At 47.8% G+C, this 17323-nt stretch overlaps 1 protein-coding gene across 1 annotated transcript; it reads left to right on the top strand.

Moving 5' to 3' along the window:
• Nucleotides 1-226: 226 nt before the first annotated feature.
• Nucleotides 227-15431, top strand: LOC116513621 (deoxyribodipyrimidine photo-lyase-like). The gene is made up of 10 exons (XM_032224773.1): nucleotides 227-305; nucleotides 2893-3217; nucleotides 4535-4680; nucleotides 5584-5766; nucleotides 7294-7452; nucleotides 9311-9509; nucleotides 11578-11730; nucleotides 13079-13200; nucleotides 14505-14664; nucleotides 15076-15431. Exons 2-10 carry the CDS (start codon nucleotides 2917-2919, stop codon nucleotides 15228-15230), a joined length of 1578 nt encoding a protein of 525 aa, XP_032080664.1. The 5' UTR covers nucleotides 227-305; nucleotides 2893-2916; the 3' UTR covers nucleotides 15231-15431.
• The last annotated feature ends 1892 nt before the right edge of the window (nucleotides 15432-17323 follow it).

Below are 17323 nucleotides of genomic sequence, written 5' to 3'. Positions count from 1 at the left end.
GAAGGAAAGAAAGAAAGAAAGAAAGAAGAAAGAAAGAAAGAAAGAAAGAAAGAAAGAGTCAGCTGAAACCTCGCTGGAGTCCCCGCCCAGCCCAAACCAGTGACGTCAGAGTTCGAACGCCAGAAAGGAAAAGTCTCAACATTCCATCCTTTCTCCGAAGTTCATTCACAAAAACGCGCGAGCGGCGGAGGGGCGTGGCGAGGGGCGTGGCGGCTCCACCTCTTTCCCCGCCCAGCCTGGCGTTGTGTTGTGTAAGCGGGCCCAGCGACCGGCTGGCTGGCTGAAGACCGGGCGGAGATCGCCGGGTGAGTGGCCGGATTCCTTCCTGCATGCCGGGCTTCTGTTTCTCTCGTGTCTCCTCTGGGAAATCCTCCCTGGCCTACTTTGCAAGGCTGTTGTAGAACGGAATCCTGCGTGTGGTCAGGATTTGTCTTTTTTTTTGCACGAGACTGCAGAGGAGGATGGGCTCTGTAGTGCTCCTGCTTGAGCAGGGGGTTGGAATAGAAGACCTCCAAGGTCCCTTTCCAGCTCTACTCTTGATCTTGATTCGGCTGGAGGAGGAGGGAGTGGGGTGGCAGACGAGCCCCACGCAGGGGGGGAGGGAGGGAGGGAGGGTTTTAAAAAAGACGGAGAAGTTTTATTTATTCATTCGTTTTAGGCATCTTTTAAATAATCGAGATTGTAGGGCTTAGTTTTTCAAACTTGGAAACTTTAAAGACAGGTGGACTACAACTCCCAGGATTCCTCAGCTAGCATAGCATAGAATAGCATAGGATAGAATAGCATGGCTGCCTTGAGGAATCCTGGGAGTTGTAGTCTACCTTAAAGTTGCCAAGTTTGAAAAAGGCTGCTTTCGTTTTACCCAGGGGTCCCCAAACTTGGCAACTTTAAGACTTGTGGACTTCAACTCCCAGAATTCTCCAGGCTGACTGGAGAATTCTGGGAGTTGAAGTCCACAAGTCTTAAAGTTGCCAAGTTTGAAGACTTCCCAGTTAGAGAATAAGACATAAGAATTCATAGTCAAAGAAGTTATCTAAAGTATAGAAAATGTATTCATAGTTAATTTAACCAAGAGAATTAAATAAATCAGGCCACTTTAGCTGACTGTGATCTGCAGTTCAGCGGTTCAAATCTCACCAGCTCAAGGTCGACTCAGCCTTCCATCCTTCCGAGGTGGGTGAAATGCGGACCCGGACTGTGGGGGCAAGTTGCTGACTCAATTTGCTAAAACAATTTGTAAACCGCTTAGAGAGGGCTGAAAGCCCTATGAAGCGGTATGTAAGTCTAATTAATAAAATAAATAAATTGTTACAATATTAGATACTTATAAGGTATTGGAAACGAAGCCAAGATGAGATTAAATAACGAACAAGGTTATCTATTTTGACGTTGGCACAAAATATTGGCATCCAGACCCAGCATTAACACCGCTTCATGGAAAATGGATTGTTTATATTAAATAAAAGAAAAAAATAGGAAAAGCCTGCTTTAGGGCAAATTCCTCAGCTTTTTAAGTCTTCCCTGTTAGTTTTGCAAACTGCAGCTGTGGTGTAAACAGAGCTGGAATTGCCCAATGGGACGGCTACCACACCCATCATCCCCCGCAACAACATGATGGTCTGGCAGATACATCTGGAGAGACAGCCCGGAGGGAGGGTGGGTTTAAACAGCCTGCTTGGATTATGAAATGCTCTTTGTAGATCTAAAAAGGCCTTTATATATTAAAAAAAGGAACATCACAGCCCAGAATCCTACACAAACAACACGCATACACAAACACACCAGCCAGTTAGGGGCATCATGGGATGATCTATGGGGAAGCCCCTCTGGGATGTCTTTATATCTATGTGGGTTTCATTTGGGTTTATGCTTAATTCCTGGGATATTTAACAGACTGGAATTAGGCTGAGATTGGATTGTGAGACCTAAATTGCCATGCAAAGCTAAGACAGCCGGCCCTCGATTTATGACCACAGTTGGTCCTTGACTTACGACCACAATTGGAATCGGAATTCCTGTTGCTAAGCAAGGCACTTGGGAAGCGAGTCGTGGTTGATTGTACAGTCTTTTTTTGCCACGTTGTTAAGTGAATCCCTGCAGTTGTTAAGTGAACCAGGCAGTCGTTAAGCAGATCCAGCTTCCCCCCCATTGACTTTGCTTATCAGAAGCTGGCTGGAAGGTTCTCAAATACCAGCCGCCCTCCACTTACGACTGTTCATCTAGTGACCGTTTGACGTTACAATGGCATTGAAAAAAAATGATTTAAGACCGTTTTTCACACTTACGACCATTGCAGAATCCCTGTAGTCGACGTCCTCAAAATTCAGATGCTTGGCAACTGATTCATATTTATGACGGTCTCGGCATCCCGGGGGTCACGTGATCCCTTTTGCGACCTTCGGACAAGCACAGTCAATGGGGAAGTTGGATTCACTTAACGACCATGTTACTGGCTTAACTGCAGCACTTCACTTAACAACCTTGGCAAGAAAAGATGTAAAATGGGGCATAATTCCCTTGACAAGTGTTTCAGTTAGCAACGTAAATTTTTTTGGGGGGGTCTCAATTGTGGTCGTAAGTCAAGGATTACCTAACCCCATGCCCAGTCTACCTCCTAGGGTGGTTGTTAACAAGAAAATGGAGAGGTGTGCGACATTTCTTAACTCTTCTGAACCTAATCAAGAAACCTCCGTTTTGGAGAATATCCCCCAAATCGACATTCAATGGAACCTCCTCCCTCAGAAGCAGTCTACCTTTTTATAACTGTAGCTGGGCACCGATGCTGAAAAAACTTCGGGTCCTCCAGGGATCTAGCTGAAAGCCCAGCTAGATTTTGATCAAATCTAGAAAAAATGGGTTTCCAACTGCTTATGCTCCACCCCTTTTTCGTAGAGACCCATTTTTGAACTCGCAGCCATGTCTCCGAAGAAGAGGAAGCCTGGGCCGGCCACATCGACATCCGACAGCTCGGAAGGAGGCAGAAAACTGGACGACGCTGGCACAGAAGCCTGCGCTGCAAAGAAGAAGTTGAAACTGGGTGATTCTCGAACCCAGAGCTTGGCCGAGTCAGTGAAGGAAGCCCGCTTGAGTGCGGGGGCGTCAGTCGCGGAGTTCCCGTACAACAAGAGGCGCGTCCGGTTGATCTCTCCGGCTCCCGATCTGAAAGAGGGCGCGCGGGGGATCTTGTACTGGATGTCCCGCGATCAGAGGGTTCAAGGTGAGATTGTAAATCCCGCTTGGTGTATATAATTTATTATCATTATCCTTTCTTTATTTAACTATATCCTATATCATAACATTTCCCCCCCGTAATAATTAAAACTTAGCTGTGTCTAATTTTGGTATTAAATATTATGGATGTTTAGCTAGAGGATTTAATGTTAATGGAGGATTTTTTTAAAAATTTTATTTTATTTTATCAATTTCATATATACATTCACAATTATATGATCTCATAACTGTTATTAATAATATGTATTTATAACAATTTTTCCCTACTGTTGACAATATACTTAAAGATTGCTTTTTTAACATCCCATAGATCCATCTTATCTTACAACGGTCCTACTTCTTCTTCCCTCCCTCCCTCTTTCCTTCCCTCGTTTCTTCTCTCCTACTCCCCTTCCTTCCCTCCCTCCTTCCCCTTCCCTCCTTCTCTCCTTCCCTCCTTCCTTCCCTCCTTTCTTTTCTCCTTCTCTCCTTCCTTTCCCCCTTCCTTTCCTCCTTCCTTCCCCCCTTCCTTCTCTCCTACATTCCCTCCTTCCTTCCCTCCTTTCTTCTTTCCTTCTCTCCTTCCTTCCTTCCCTCCTTCCTTCCCTCCTTTCTTCTCTCCTTCTCTCCTTCTTTCCCTCCTTCCCTCCCTCCTTCCCTGTTAATGGAGGATTTTATAAATAAGTAAATGAAATGCCAGTAGGTGGTTATGTATTAAATCTTGGTATATTTTATGATGAAGGACGTTTAAATAATCATAGTCAAATAAAAGTGGAGGTATGATGGTGGTACTATAATAAATAGCCGAGTTAAGATATTAGAGTTAATATGAATTATATTTGATGACGGTGGAAGAGATGCACAAAAGCGTTTTGTAACCAACTGGTACACTTTCTACAGTATGTAAAGAAGAAGGATTTGTATGTGTGTTTTGTAAATAAAAATATATTAAAAAAAAGAAGAAGTAAATCCCGCTTGGTGAAAACTACTCAATGGGGATTGGTCCAGTTCCCGAGGGAAGGACAGGTCCCCACACCTGGATCAACCCCTTTCTTCCGTTAAACCTGCTTTTGGGGGTTTAGCAGGATGGATTTTGAATCCCAAAGAGATCTCAGCAGAATTAGCACCCCTATCTCCTTGTTTCCCACCCTTAGAGTGGTGCGGTGGCCTGCTGAACAAAACTCCTCATTGGCAACGGGAAAGGCATCTGGCCACAAAACACACGGTTCCATTCAGTTGCCCACACTCCACCCCGCAAGGGATTATGGGGTCGCTGAAAGATAAATGATCCATGATGGTTCTCCCCTGTGTGTCCTTCTTGCAGATAATTGGGCTTTCCTTTACGCCCAGCGCCTGGCGTTAAAACAGCGCCTCCCGCTGCATGTTTGCTTCTGCCTGGTGCCCAAATTCCTGGATGCCACCATCCGCCACTTCGGTTTTATGCTCAGAGGCCTGGAGGAAGTTGCTGAGGTACTGGCGCGGGATATGTGTGTGTGTTTGTGTGTGTGTGTGTCATTGCGGGCGCAGGGAGGGTAAAAGCTTACTGTTCCCCCCGCTCTGTGGATTCAGAGCAAGAAAATGGTATAGGTAGTCCTCGTTTTACGACTACAGCGGAGCCCAAAATTTCCACCGCTAAGCGAGACAGTTGTTATGTGCGTTTTGTCCCGTTTGACGGTCTTTCTTGGCACGGCTGTTAAGTGAATCACTACAATAGCCAAGTTACTAACAGGGTCAGATTCACTTAACGACTGCATGATTCACTTAACGACTGCAAAAGAGGTCGTAAAATGAGGCAAATTTCACTGGAGAATTATCTTCCGTGGCAATGGAAATTTTGGGCTCGATTGTGGTCGTAAGTCCAGGATTTCTCGTATTGCAACACTGGCTGGGGAATTCTGGGAGTTGAAGTCCACACATCTTGAGAAGCATTGCCCCAATTTCTACAGGTGGTTCTCGACGTACGACCAGAATTGAGGCCAAAATGTATGTTGCTAAGTGAGAAATGTGTTCCGGGAGTTTTGCCTCATTTTACGACTTTCCTTGCCACCGTTGAGAAGTGAATCGCTGCACTTGTTAAATGAGTAAGACGGTCGTTAAGTGAGTCTGTCTTCCTGGTTGACTTTGCTTGTTAGAAGGTTGGGACCACGGAGATGTGTGAAAAGTGTGAAAAATGGTCATAAGTCACTTTTCACAGTGCCATGGTCACTAAATGGATAATTGCAAGTCAAGCCCCGAGGGATGGTGTGTCGGTCATAAGGGCGAGTAGGCTGTCATAATTTTGAATCGTTACAACAGTCAAACGAACAGGTTCTCCTTGCTGTGGCGCACAGGGTGTTGTGTTGATGACAATCTGTTTTTCCCCCCATTTTGCAGGAGTGTCAACTGCTCGACATCCCTTTCCACTTGCTGGTCGGTTTCGCGAAAGACACGCTGCCTCGCTTTGTGACCCAACACGTCATTGGCGGGGTAGTGACAGATTTCTCCCCGCTCCGTGTTCCCATGCAGTGGGTTCGAGACATCCAGGAACGTCTGCCGAGCGATGTGCCTCTTGCTCAGGTGCTGGGTTGGGGCTTCCTCCCAGAGGGGAGCAACGGAAACACCCCACCGTAAAGTGGGGTGTGCGGGTTCTCTAACAACACTTCGAGCTCTAAGCCCATAGCGCTTATAAGCAGCATCCTGAACGATGGGAAACGAGTTTCCTATAACCTTCTTGGTTGTCCTCACTACTCTCTGTAGGGACTTTCTATCTGAGGCGCTGCTGCTACCAAACCGAACAGAGAAGCAGTTTGTTAAAACGCTCTCAATCTTGCGCCTGTAAAAAGTGCTCAGGACAGAAGAAAAAAGATCTGTTCTCCTCATCCAACCCAGGAAATATAGATGCTGTCTTATATTAATTTATAATATTTATAATATTTATAATATAAAAATTCAAAAGAAAATAGTAGGAAAAACAGGAAAAGGGAAGGGAGAAGTGTAGAAAAGAAAGGAAAAAGAAAGAAAAGTAGAATAAACAGTAACATCAAACCTCATTTTTTTTACTTTTCCATAATAGTATAACCTAGCCATTTCTAGAACGACCAATCAATCTAATCAGTAAAACCCAAAATCAAAGTTTCATTTATTCCCACCTCAAGCATAAAGTCCAGAAAGGGTTTCCAAGTAGAAATTTATAAGCACTTACATTCTTTTATTTGATCCAAATATCTTTGCTAATTCCATCAACGTTCGCAGCCATTCATCCATTATGGGGATCGAAATGTCCTTCCATTTTTGTGCATAAAGTACCGTATTTTTCGGAGTATAAGACACACCTTTTCCACCTCAAAAAAGAGGCTGAAAATCTGGGTGCGTCTTGTACACTGAATACAGCATTTTTTGCCTCCCAAACTCCTGCCCCCTTCACCAAAACGGCCATGCAGAGCCTTTAGGAGGCTTTTAGAGTGCTCCTGGGGGCTGGGGGCAGAAATGAGCAAAAAAACAGGCCGATTTTTGCTCAATTTTGCCCCCCCCCAGCCCCCAGGAGCACTCTATAAGCCTGCTAAAGGCTATGCATGCCCTTTTTTGACAAAAACTGGCCCATTTTCTCAAAAAATGGGCCGTTTTTTGCTCATTTGGGGGGGGGGCATGCCCCCCCTAGGAGCACTCTACAAGCCTCCTAAAGGCTATTCATCCCCTTTTTTGGAAAAAAAAACCCGGACCCGTTTTTTGGAGGTCTGCAGAGTACATTTGCCTCTTCAAAATCTTGGTGCGTCTTATACTCCAAAAAATACAGTAGACTTTTTCTTGCTGTCAACATATATAACATCAAAGTTCCCCCAAACACTTCCAAGTCTTTTTCCATTAAACCCAAAAAGAAAAGTTTATCTTAGAATATCTTTGTTAAAGATTTATACCCTGTACTGGTCCTGGGAAGTCGGGGTGGGGGGGGTTGGGGGGAGGGTAGGGGGAGGGAGGTAAATATTTGTAAAAGTTTTGTTTTCAAAATTTTCAATTTTTTAAAAAAAAGGATACCAAGGTTTTCCTACAATTTTCTTAATCCCTTTCCTTTTGATTGGCCGAGCTCCTCTCGTTTCCCATCCTCAGGTGGACGCCCACAATATTGTCCCGTGCTGGGTTGCCTCGGAGAAGCAGGAATACGGGGCGAGGACAATTCGGCGAAAGATCCATGACCAACTCCCCAAGTTCCTGACCGAATTTCCCCCTGTTGTGAAGCACCCTTTCCCCGCTGGACTTCCGGCAGAGGTGATGGGAATGACAGAATCTGGGGAGGGAGTCAAAAGAGGAATCAGCCTAGAAGTCCCTATGTAGCCACAAGCAAATTCAAGTCCAAGTCCTTTTGAGTTCCATTGATCCAATCTAACGCCAACTACAGACAGACCTCGAGCAGAGATGGGTTTCCGGCCCGGATCAGGCGAAACGGTAGTGCCAGAGGTGGGAGGCTCCGCCCACCTGCCTGTGTGCTTCTGTGCATGCGCAGAAGTGTTCCGTGTGAGCGTACACATCCAGGTAGTAAAAAAAAAAATGGAAACCCACCACTGACCTCAAGTCACGAATGGAATGGAACCGGCCCGTTCGAGTCGTAACCTGAGAATTTGTGGGAATGAATCTCGTACCTTTAAAGAGATCACTCCCTCCTTTCACCCGTGCATTCAATAATTAGATGTAATTTAATTTAATTTTAATGGATTTGTATGCCGCCCAATCCCGGAAGACTCCGGGCGGCTTACATAAAAACAGTTTAAAAAAGAAAATATTAAAAGAATTAAAATATAAGACAGAACGAATTTAAAAAGGACACAACATGCACTCAATCTTAGGTGCCACCACAAAACCTCGGTCGACTAAAGCGCGCTCGACGAAACCGCGTACCTGACATCATCACAGCGCGACGAAAAAAGCACGCTGTGAGCGGTAAAGCTAAAATTAACGGCTAAACCTAAACCTAACCCCCCCAAACCTAACCCTAAACCTAACCCTAAACCTAACTCTTAACCTAACGCTAAACCTAACGCTAACCCTTAACCTAGCCCCAGGCCTGCCGGAACAGCCAGGTCTTAACAGACGTTCGGAAGGCCGATAGAGTGGGGAGGGTCCGGATTTCAGGGGGTAGATCGTTTCAGAGGGCCGGGGCAGCTACAGAGAAGGCCCTCCCCCGGGGGGTGGCCAGCCAGCATTGCCCGGTTGACGGCACCCGGAGAAGGCCCACCCTGTGAGATCTTATCGGCCGTTGGGAGGTATGTGGCAGGAGGCAGTCTCGCAGATATCCGGGTCCTAGGCCATGTAGGGCTTTAAAGGTAATAACCAGCACCTTGAAGCGTGTTTGGAGACCGATAGGGAGCCAGTGCAGCTCGCGGAGGATAGGTGTAACATGGGTGTATTTAGGTACACCCAGTATCGCTCGCGCGGCTGCATTCTGGACCAATTGTAGTCTCCGAATGTAAAGGATGTAAAGCTTGTTAAGTGCATATGAGGTATTTGACGGTGGGGAAGGCCACGGAGGGCCTACCAAGGGGCGGGTGAGGCGTCTTGATGGCCAAACGGGGCTTCTGAGGGGCAGGTGCGCTCTTCGGAAGCTCCATTTCGGCCAGCAAGCTCCTGGGAAGGCCTCCGGACTGCCAAACGGGACTTCTGAGGGGCAGATACGGCTCTCATAAGCTCCATTTTGGCCGGCAACGTTCAGGACGAATGTTGGAGAACCTCTATGGTGGTTCGTAGGGGCAAACAACTGTCATGGTGCCACAAAATTCGTCATTTCTGGCCTCATTTGGAAATGCTAGATGTTGAGAAGATTCCTGCGCATAGGCTTTCAGCAAAAGATTAGTTTAATTCAGTGTTTCTCAACCTTGGCAACTTGAAGATGTCCGGACTTCAACTCCCAGAATTCCCCAGCCAGCATTCGCTGGCTGGGGAATTCTGGGAGTTGAAGTCCGGACATCTTCAAGTTGCTAAGGTTGAGAAACACTGGTTTAATTGAACCTCCTTGTGTCGATCTGGTCTTTAGATCTCCGCAGGAGCATTAGAGAGACACTCAGATTTCCCCCACTTCGTGTTCTTTTTCCTTCTTGCAACCGGTGTCTCTGCCCTGCTTGAAATCTTGCAGCCCATCAACTGGGAGGCCTGCTACTCCAGCTTGGAAGTGGATCGCTCTGTGAAGGAGGTGGAGTGGGCCACGCCAGGATCCGCCTCTGGCTTGAAGGTGCTGGAAGAGTTTGTGAAGGACAGGCTGAAGTCCTTTGGCTCGGACCGAAACAACCCCAACCGGCCAGCCCTGAGCAACCTCTCGCCCTGGTTCCACTTTGGTGAGTGTAGGCAGTTCTCGACTTACGACCGTTTTGTTTAGGGACCATCCACAGTTACGACAGCACTGGAAAATGCTGACGGTTACCACCTTTGTAGCAGCCTCAGAATCGTGAGATCAAAATTCGGACACTTAGTAATTGGCTCGTATTTACGACCGTTGCATTGAGCCGAGGTGGCGCAGTGGTTAAATGCAGCACTGCAGGCTACTTCAGCTGACTGTTATCTGCAGTTCAGCGGTTCAAATCTCACCGGCTCAGGGTTGACTCAGCCTTCCATCCTTCCGAGGTGGGTAAAATGAGGACCCGGATTGTTGTTGGGGACAATATGCTGACTCTGTTAACCGCTTAGAGAGGGCTGAAAGCCCTAGGAAGCGGTATATAAGTCTAACTGCTATTGCTATTGTCCCAAGGTTGTGTGATCCCCTTTGGTGACCTTCTGACAAGCAAAGTCAATTTGCAGCTGCGGTGATTCACTTAACAACTGGGGCAAGAACGGTCGTAAAATGGGGCAAAGCTCACTTAATAAATGTCTCGCTTAACAACAGAAACGTTGGGCTCGATTGTGGCTGTGCGTTGCATGCTCAGAGAGGAATTGGAGCCTTTGGGAAGCCCAGCTGGCGCATCAGTGCAGCCCGTACATTGATTGGGGGGCTAGGGGGAGAGAATTTGAACCCAGAGCTAGAAGTCTCCCCCAATCTGATGTTCTGTAGATATGTTTTTGAATTTGAATTTTGAATTTAATAACATTTATATGCTGCCCGTAGGACTCCGGGCGGCTTACAATACAGAATAAAATAAAAACAAAAATATAAAGAAAAGAAAAGATAGATTTAAAAAACAGCACACCATACACTCAGTTCTAGATGGGGCTGGACCGTATTCTGGGGTCAACAGCCCCAGGCCTGCCGGAACAGCCAAGTTTTAGTGGCTTTTCGGAAGGCCGAGAGAGTGGGAAGGGTCCGGATAGCAATAGCAATAGCAGTTAGACTTATATACCGCTTCCTAGGGCTTTCAGCCGTCTCTAAGTGGTTTACAGAGTCAGCATATCGCCCCCAACAACAACAATCTGGGTCCTCATTTTACCCACCTCGGAAGGATGGAAGGCTGAGTCAACCCTGAGACGGTGAGATTTGAACAGCCAAACTGCAGAACTGCAGTCAGCTGAAGTGGCCTGCAGTGCTGCATTTAACCACTGCGCCACCTCAGTTCCTAAGATCTCTGCGGGTAGATCATTCCACAGGGCCGGGGCAGCTACAGAGAAAGACCTCCCCCGAGTGGTCGCCAACTGGCATTGTTCGGTCGACGGCACCCAGAGAAGGCCCATCCTGTGAGATCTTATGGGTCGTTGGGAGGTATGTGGCAGGAGACGGTCTCGCAGATATCCGGGTCCTAGGCCATATAGGGCTTTAAAGGTGATAACCAGCACCTTGAAGCGCGTTCGGAGACCGATGAGAAGCCAGTGCAGCTCGCGGAGGATAGGTGTAACATGGGTGTATCTAGGTACACCCGATATCGCTCGCGCAGCCGCATTCTGGACCAACTGTAGTCTCCGAACACTCTTCAAGGGCAGCCCCATGTAAAGCGCATTGCAGTAATAAGATTGCATTTCCCAGAATCAACAAGCCAACAAGCCAGTTTGCTAAAATGAGCTTGGGCGGGGTGTTCGGGCATGTTGTGGGGACGTGGTAGTCCTCAACAATTCGCTTAATGACCGTTTGAAGTTACCATGACACCATTAATGGTCAGGACTTATGACCGTTCCCTGCACTTATGAATTTAATAATAAATAAATGATAGCCCAGAGGCTGGTAACCTTAGTGTGCAGAGGGGGGGGGGGGTGTCCTACCAGTTTGGACCGGTTTGGCTGAACCAGTTGTAGTTTGGCAGCCTAGGTTGCTGGAACCAGCCGCCATCTTGGTTTTTGCTTCTGCACACGCGCAGAGGGATATCTATTGTTCTGCGCATGCGCGCACAGCGCGTCTTAACGAGTGAACCGGCAGCGGAGACTTCAGGAATCCACCCCTGCCTTAGTGGGTAGATGGATGACCTCTGATTTCATCCCTCATAGGTCAGGTGGCTGTGCAACGAGCCATTTTGGAGGTGCGTAAACATCGCGCCAGGTACAAAGAGTCCGTGGAAGGTTTCATCGAGGAGGCCGTGGTGCGTCGGGAGCTGGCGGACAACTTCTGTTTCTACAACCCCAACTACGACAAGGTTGAAGGTAATGGAGCCCTCCGTCGTATATTCCTTTTTAGGATCTTTGTCCTGCCACACCCTCTCTTCTTTCATTATGCTGTTTCATTAGTGTAGTAGTTGGGAGGAGGGAATAGTAAGGAGTAGAATTGTGGAATGTGTTGTTGTCATTCCTTTCTAGAAGCCCAAGGTCATCTTTCGTCTCCGCACCTCTGCACCTGACCGGAACCAGCTGGGTGGAGATGCCAGCATGGCCGAAGAAGATTAGACCATGTGATGGGTTTATGAGTGTGGGGAATAAGATCATGAACTTTCAACTGGGTGGAATCCCAGGAAGCTTTTAGATTTGGGGTTCCACAGTTTGTTGCCAACATGTCTGACTTATTAAATTGGAACTTTAAGGATAGTTTTGCCTTGGACTCTGATTTAATTCTGCATGATATTTGGAACGCTTGACACTTGGGCCCATACGACACACGTAGACTCAAGGACCTAACCGAAGGTCAGGTTTGCAGGTCAGCTGCATCCTTAAACCTGTGCTGGTTGTGTGAATGCAGCCCCTGTCTCAGGTGTGAATAACTGGACTCAGGTGTGTAGAGTTCAAACTAGCTACTTTATTGTTTTCTGCCTATAATACAGGAATCTTCCCAGACAGGCAGTTTTTGCGTGGGGAAAACTAGATAAGGCTCGAAGACATTTGGGATGTATGCGTATGCATGTGGGATCTTGCTCCCTTGTGTTTATGTAGTGAGTCCTGGCTAATTTCCCGTTTGACCCTCTCCTTCCAACTGGGTGTTCTGAGCCAGCTCCCCAAACACAACAAAAGTTAACTCAAAGATTCCTTTAATTAGGAGCGCCAGCAAAAAGTTGCTCTTACTGCAGGCTAAGAAGTCCGTCCGTCCGGGAGATGAGTAGTTGTCTGTCCTATCTATTCATCTCCGCCCCCTGCCTTTTTTTATCCCGAGCTAGGGTGGGGCTTCGCTAGCAGCGGTGGCTCTTCCTTCCCAAGGACCGGCCCATAGATTTCCACTGCTCTCCTCTCCTCTGCATTTTGCGCATCTGCACAGCAGGCACGGGACCCAGCTGTTCCGCCTCTTCCTCATCAGCCCCTTCCAGACCTGAGGGCTATTGACTCTCCATCTGAGGGCTGACGGACGGTCCAGGCTCCGCCTCTCTCTCTCTCTCTCTCTCCCTCTCTTTCTCTCTCTTTCTCTCTCTCTGCCAACTCCATTCCCTCTTCCCCCTCGGAGCTCTCAGGCTGCCCCGATGCTGATCCCGAATCCCAGATTCGGCTGCTTGAGGGGCTGGCAGCTGACAAGTCACAACACTGGAAGGGTTGCTCTCCAGCGTTCTGACAGGTGTATATTCTTCCAAAGGTGCTTACGACTGGGCCAAGACCACACTGAAGCTCCATGCCAAGGACAAGAGGCCTTACTTGTACACACTGGAGCAGTTAGAAGAAGGGAAGACCCACGACCCGCTGTGGAACGCTGCGCAGGTAGGCCGAAGTCAAGAGGAAACATGGTTAGCACATATCCTGGTGAATTGCATATGACTAGGGTTTTTGTGACCTTCTTCAACTGCATAGCAATAGCAATAGCAGTTAGACTTATATACCGCTTCATAGGGCTTTCAGCCCTCTCTAAGCGGTTCACAGAGTCAGCATATCGCCCCCAACAACAATCTGGGTCCCCATTTTACCCACCTCGGAAGGATGGAAGGCTGAGTCAACCCTGAGCCGGTGAGATTTGAACAGCCGAACTGCAGAACTGCAGTCAGCTGAAGTAGCCTGCAGTGCTGCATTTAACCTCTGCGCCACCTCGGCTCTTAACTGCATGCGTGGAGGCCATGCCACAGTTGAGCCCCAGATTTCTATCGCTAAGCGAGGCAGTTGCTAAGGGAGCTTTGGCCCGTTTTACAAACTTTCTTGCCCTGATTCTTAAGTGAATCGCTGCCGTTGTTAAGTCAGTCGCCCAGTTGTTAAGCGAATCGGGCTTCTCCGTTGACTTGGCTTGTCAGAAGGTCGCCAAAGTGGATCCCGTGATGCCCCCCCCCGCCCCAAGGGACACCCGCGACCGTCATAAATACAAGCCAGTTGCCAAGCAGCTGAATTTTGATGGCGCGACGCCACGGATATGTCGCGACGATTGCGAGGGTGAAGAACGGTCGAAAGTCACTTTTTCAGAACTGCTTAGCGACAGTCACAATGTCCTGTCCTCTTTGGAGAATAATTTAAACCCTGATGGGGGGTTATGGGGCTGCATCATTGAGCTTTTCAAACCAGGATCGGTGGGCGTTTATCAGGAAGGATCGGAAGACAGCCTGAAACAGGGGTGTTCAGACACAAAGCCTGCAGGCCACATCCAGCCCACAGGGGTGCTTAGAACTGGCCTGCAGGGGTGTCCTGGAAACAGTGTGCGGCCCTCCCGAGCTCCATTTTCGCTGGCAGAGGGTTGCAGGACACCATCCCAGCCTGAAACAGAGCTCGGGAGCCTGCTTTCGCTGGGAGAGGGTTGCGGGAGGCCATCCTAGCCTGAAACGGAGCTCGGGAGCCTGCTTTCGCTGGGAGAGGGTTGCGGGAGGCCATCCCAGCCTAAAATGGAGCCCGGGAGCCTGCTTTTGCTGGCAGAGGTCAAACACAACCCTGATGCGGCCCTCAATGAAATCGAGTTTGACACTCCTGGTGTAAAAAGATCTTGAAGGTCCCTTCCAAGCCAAGGATGCTGGGATTTCCCAAGTGACCCCAGCTTTCTCCATGGAGATGTGAAGTTCATCAGTCCTTCCTCCTCCATTCCATCTCAGCTCCAGATGGTTCACGAAGGGAAGATGCACGGCTTCCTGCGGATGTACTGGGCCAAGAAGATCTTGGAGTGGACCAGGTCACCTGAGGAGGCCCTGCAGTTTAGCATCTACCTGAATGACCGCTATGAATTGGACGGCCGAGACCCCAACGGCTATGTCGGTGAGTAACAGAGAAATGCGGGACGCGGTGGCTAAGACGCTGAACTTGTCGATCAGAAGATCGGCAGTTCAGCGGTTCGAATCCCGAGTGCCGCGTAGCGGAGGGAGCTCCCGCTACTTGTCCCAGCTTCTGCCAACCTAGCAGTTCGAAAGCAGGTTAAAAATGCAAGTAGAAAAATAGGAACCACCTTTAGTGGGAAGGGAGGGCGTTGAGTCATGCCAGCCACATGACCACGGAGACGTCTTCGGACAGCGCTGGCTCTTCGGCTTTGAAACAGAGATGAGCACCATCCCTTAAGAGTCGGGAACAACTAGCACAAATGTTAGATTAGATTATAGATTAAATTAGATTGGGTTGGGATTGGATTAAATTAGACACCTTATTTGAACAAGTCTTCTTGGTCTATGCTAGGCTGTATGTGGTCCATCTGTGGGATCCACGATCAAGGATGGGCTGAGCGGGCCGTCTTTGGCAAGATCCGCTACATGAATTATGCCGGTTGCAAGAGGAAGTTCGATGTCGCCCAGTTCGAGCACAAATACAGTCCTCGACGCTTCACCCAGTAGTCGCGGCGGAAGCCCCCCCCCCCCCCGCCAACCCCGGTGGACACATGCTTCTCCCCTTCTAGAGGACAAGAATAATAAAGACACTCACTGTGACGGAACAAAAGCAAGTTTGGTCTACTGATTGAGACACCAGGCTAGAAACCAGGAGAGGGTGAGTTCTAGTTCCCTTTGACATGAAAGCCGGATGGGTGACTGGGCCAATCACCGGAGACAGTGAGTTCTAGATTTTCAGGCAATCACCGGGAGACAGTGAGTTCTAGATTTTCGGACAATCACCAGGAGACAGTGAGTTCTAGATTTTCAGGCAATCACCGGGAGACAGTGAGTTCTAGATTTTCGGACAATCACCAGGAGACAGTGAGTTCTAGATTTATGGACAATCACAGGGAGACAGTGAGTTCTAGATTTTCAGGCAATCACCAGGAGACAGTGAGTTTTAGATTTCCAGACAATCACCAGGAGACAGTGAGTTCTAGATTTTCGGCCAATCACTGGGAGAAAGTGAGTTCTAGATTTTCAGACAATCACCAGGAGACAGTGAGTTCTAGATTTTCAGACAACCACCAGGAGACAGTGAGTTCTAGATTTTTGGACAATCACTGGGAGAAAGTGAGTTCTAGATTTTCAGGCAATCACCAGGAGACAGTGAGTTCTAGATTTCCAGACAATCACCAGGAGACAGTGAGTTCTAGATTTTCGGCCAATCACCGGGAGACAGTGAGTTCTAGATGTTCAGCCTATCACTGGGAGATGGTGAGTCTGAGTTCCACCTTAGGCATGAAAGATTGTGAGATCAGAGAGCACCAGGGACTCCACAGTCCTCCTCGTCTTGCTCCTCTCCACAAACTCCTAACACTGATGATGTTACCTAGATTGGTAATAAAACGTCTGCAAGCAAACAACTGAGCTCAGAGAGCGCCAAGGACCCCACAGCCCCCACTCTTCTTCTTCCTCTCCCTCCCTCTCTCCCTGCATACTCCACTCCCTCCTAGTTCTGATGACGTTAGATAGTTGGGTCATGAATCGCCTGCAAGAAAACCACCCAACATCAAGGACTCCACGGTTCAATCCTGAGCTACAAATATTCTCTTCTATCCATTTACTGGATATAATCTTTCTTGGGGAAACTGCTCCATCAACAGGGGGTGCGAGGCAGAGAAGAAATGACTGAATATGTAGCCCTCAACTTACGACCACAGTTGAGTCCAGAATTTATGTTGCTAAGCGAAAAAATTTGTTAAGTAAATTTTGTCCCATTTTACAACTTTTCTCGCCACATTTGTTAAGTGAATCACTACAGCAGTTAAATTAGTAACACGGTTGTTAAGTGAATCTGGCTTCCCCTTTGACTTGGTCGGAAGGTCCCAAAAGAGGATGACGTGACACTGCGACCGTCATAAATATGAACCAGTTGCCAAGCGCCTGAATTTTGATCCTATGACCACGGAGATGCCACGATGGTCACCAGTGGGGGAAACGGTGGTCAGTCACTTTTTACAGTGCTGTTGTAACTTCGAGCTGTCACTAAACAACTGTTGTAAATCGAGGACTACCTGTAATAATTTTGGGGGGCCCTGGTGCAGTTACCATCCCGTACAGCATTTTCCGCGAATTTATTGTATTGTTTTAAATAAAATATTTCAGTTGTGAAACACTCCACCAAGCATAAACATACCAGAGACAAAGGCTGCTTATTATTATTATTATTATACAATTGTATCACAGCGGCCAGTTGTTTCCCCGGATTTGGCATTGGTTACTAGTCGGGCCCCACCCAGGGGCCTAGGACGTCGTAACGTATTTTCGTAATGTGCGTGCGGATCCAAGCAGTGCGGCTTTTTGCATTTGACTGATGGTGATTTTGTCAATTTTTAACTGTTTTAAATGTAATTCCAGTGCTTTGGGAATAGCACCCAGTGTGTCGATTACCACTGGAATTACCACTGCTGGTTTGTGCCATAATCGTTGAATTTCGATTTTTAAGTCCTGGTATCTTGCGATTTTTTCATGTTCCTTCTCAGCTACCCTGCTATCACCTGGTATTGCGATGTCTATGATTGTGACCTTATTTTTCTCAACCAGTGTGTTGTCTG

The sequence above is a fragment of the Thamnophis elegans genome, chromosome 10 (assembly GCF_009769535.1).
Source record: "Thamnophis elegans isolate rThaEle1 chromosome 10, rThaEle1.pri, whole genome shotgun sequence".
Classification (NCBI taxonomy): Eukaryota; Metazoa; Chordata; class Lepidosauria; order Squamata; family Colubridae; genus Thamnophis; species Thamnophis elegans.
This window is presented reverse-complemented; position numbering and strand designations above follow the sequence as displayed.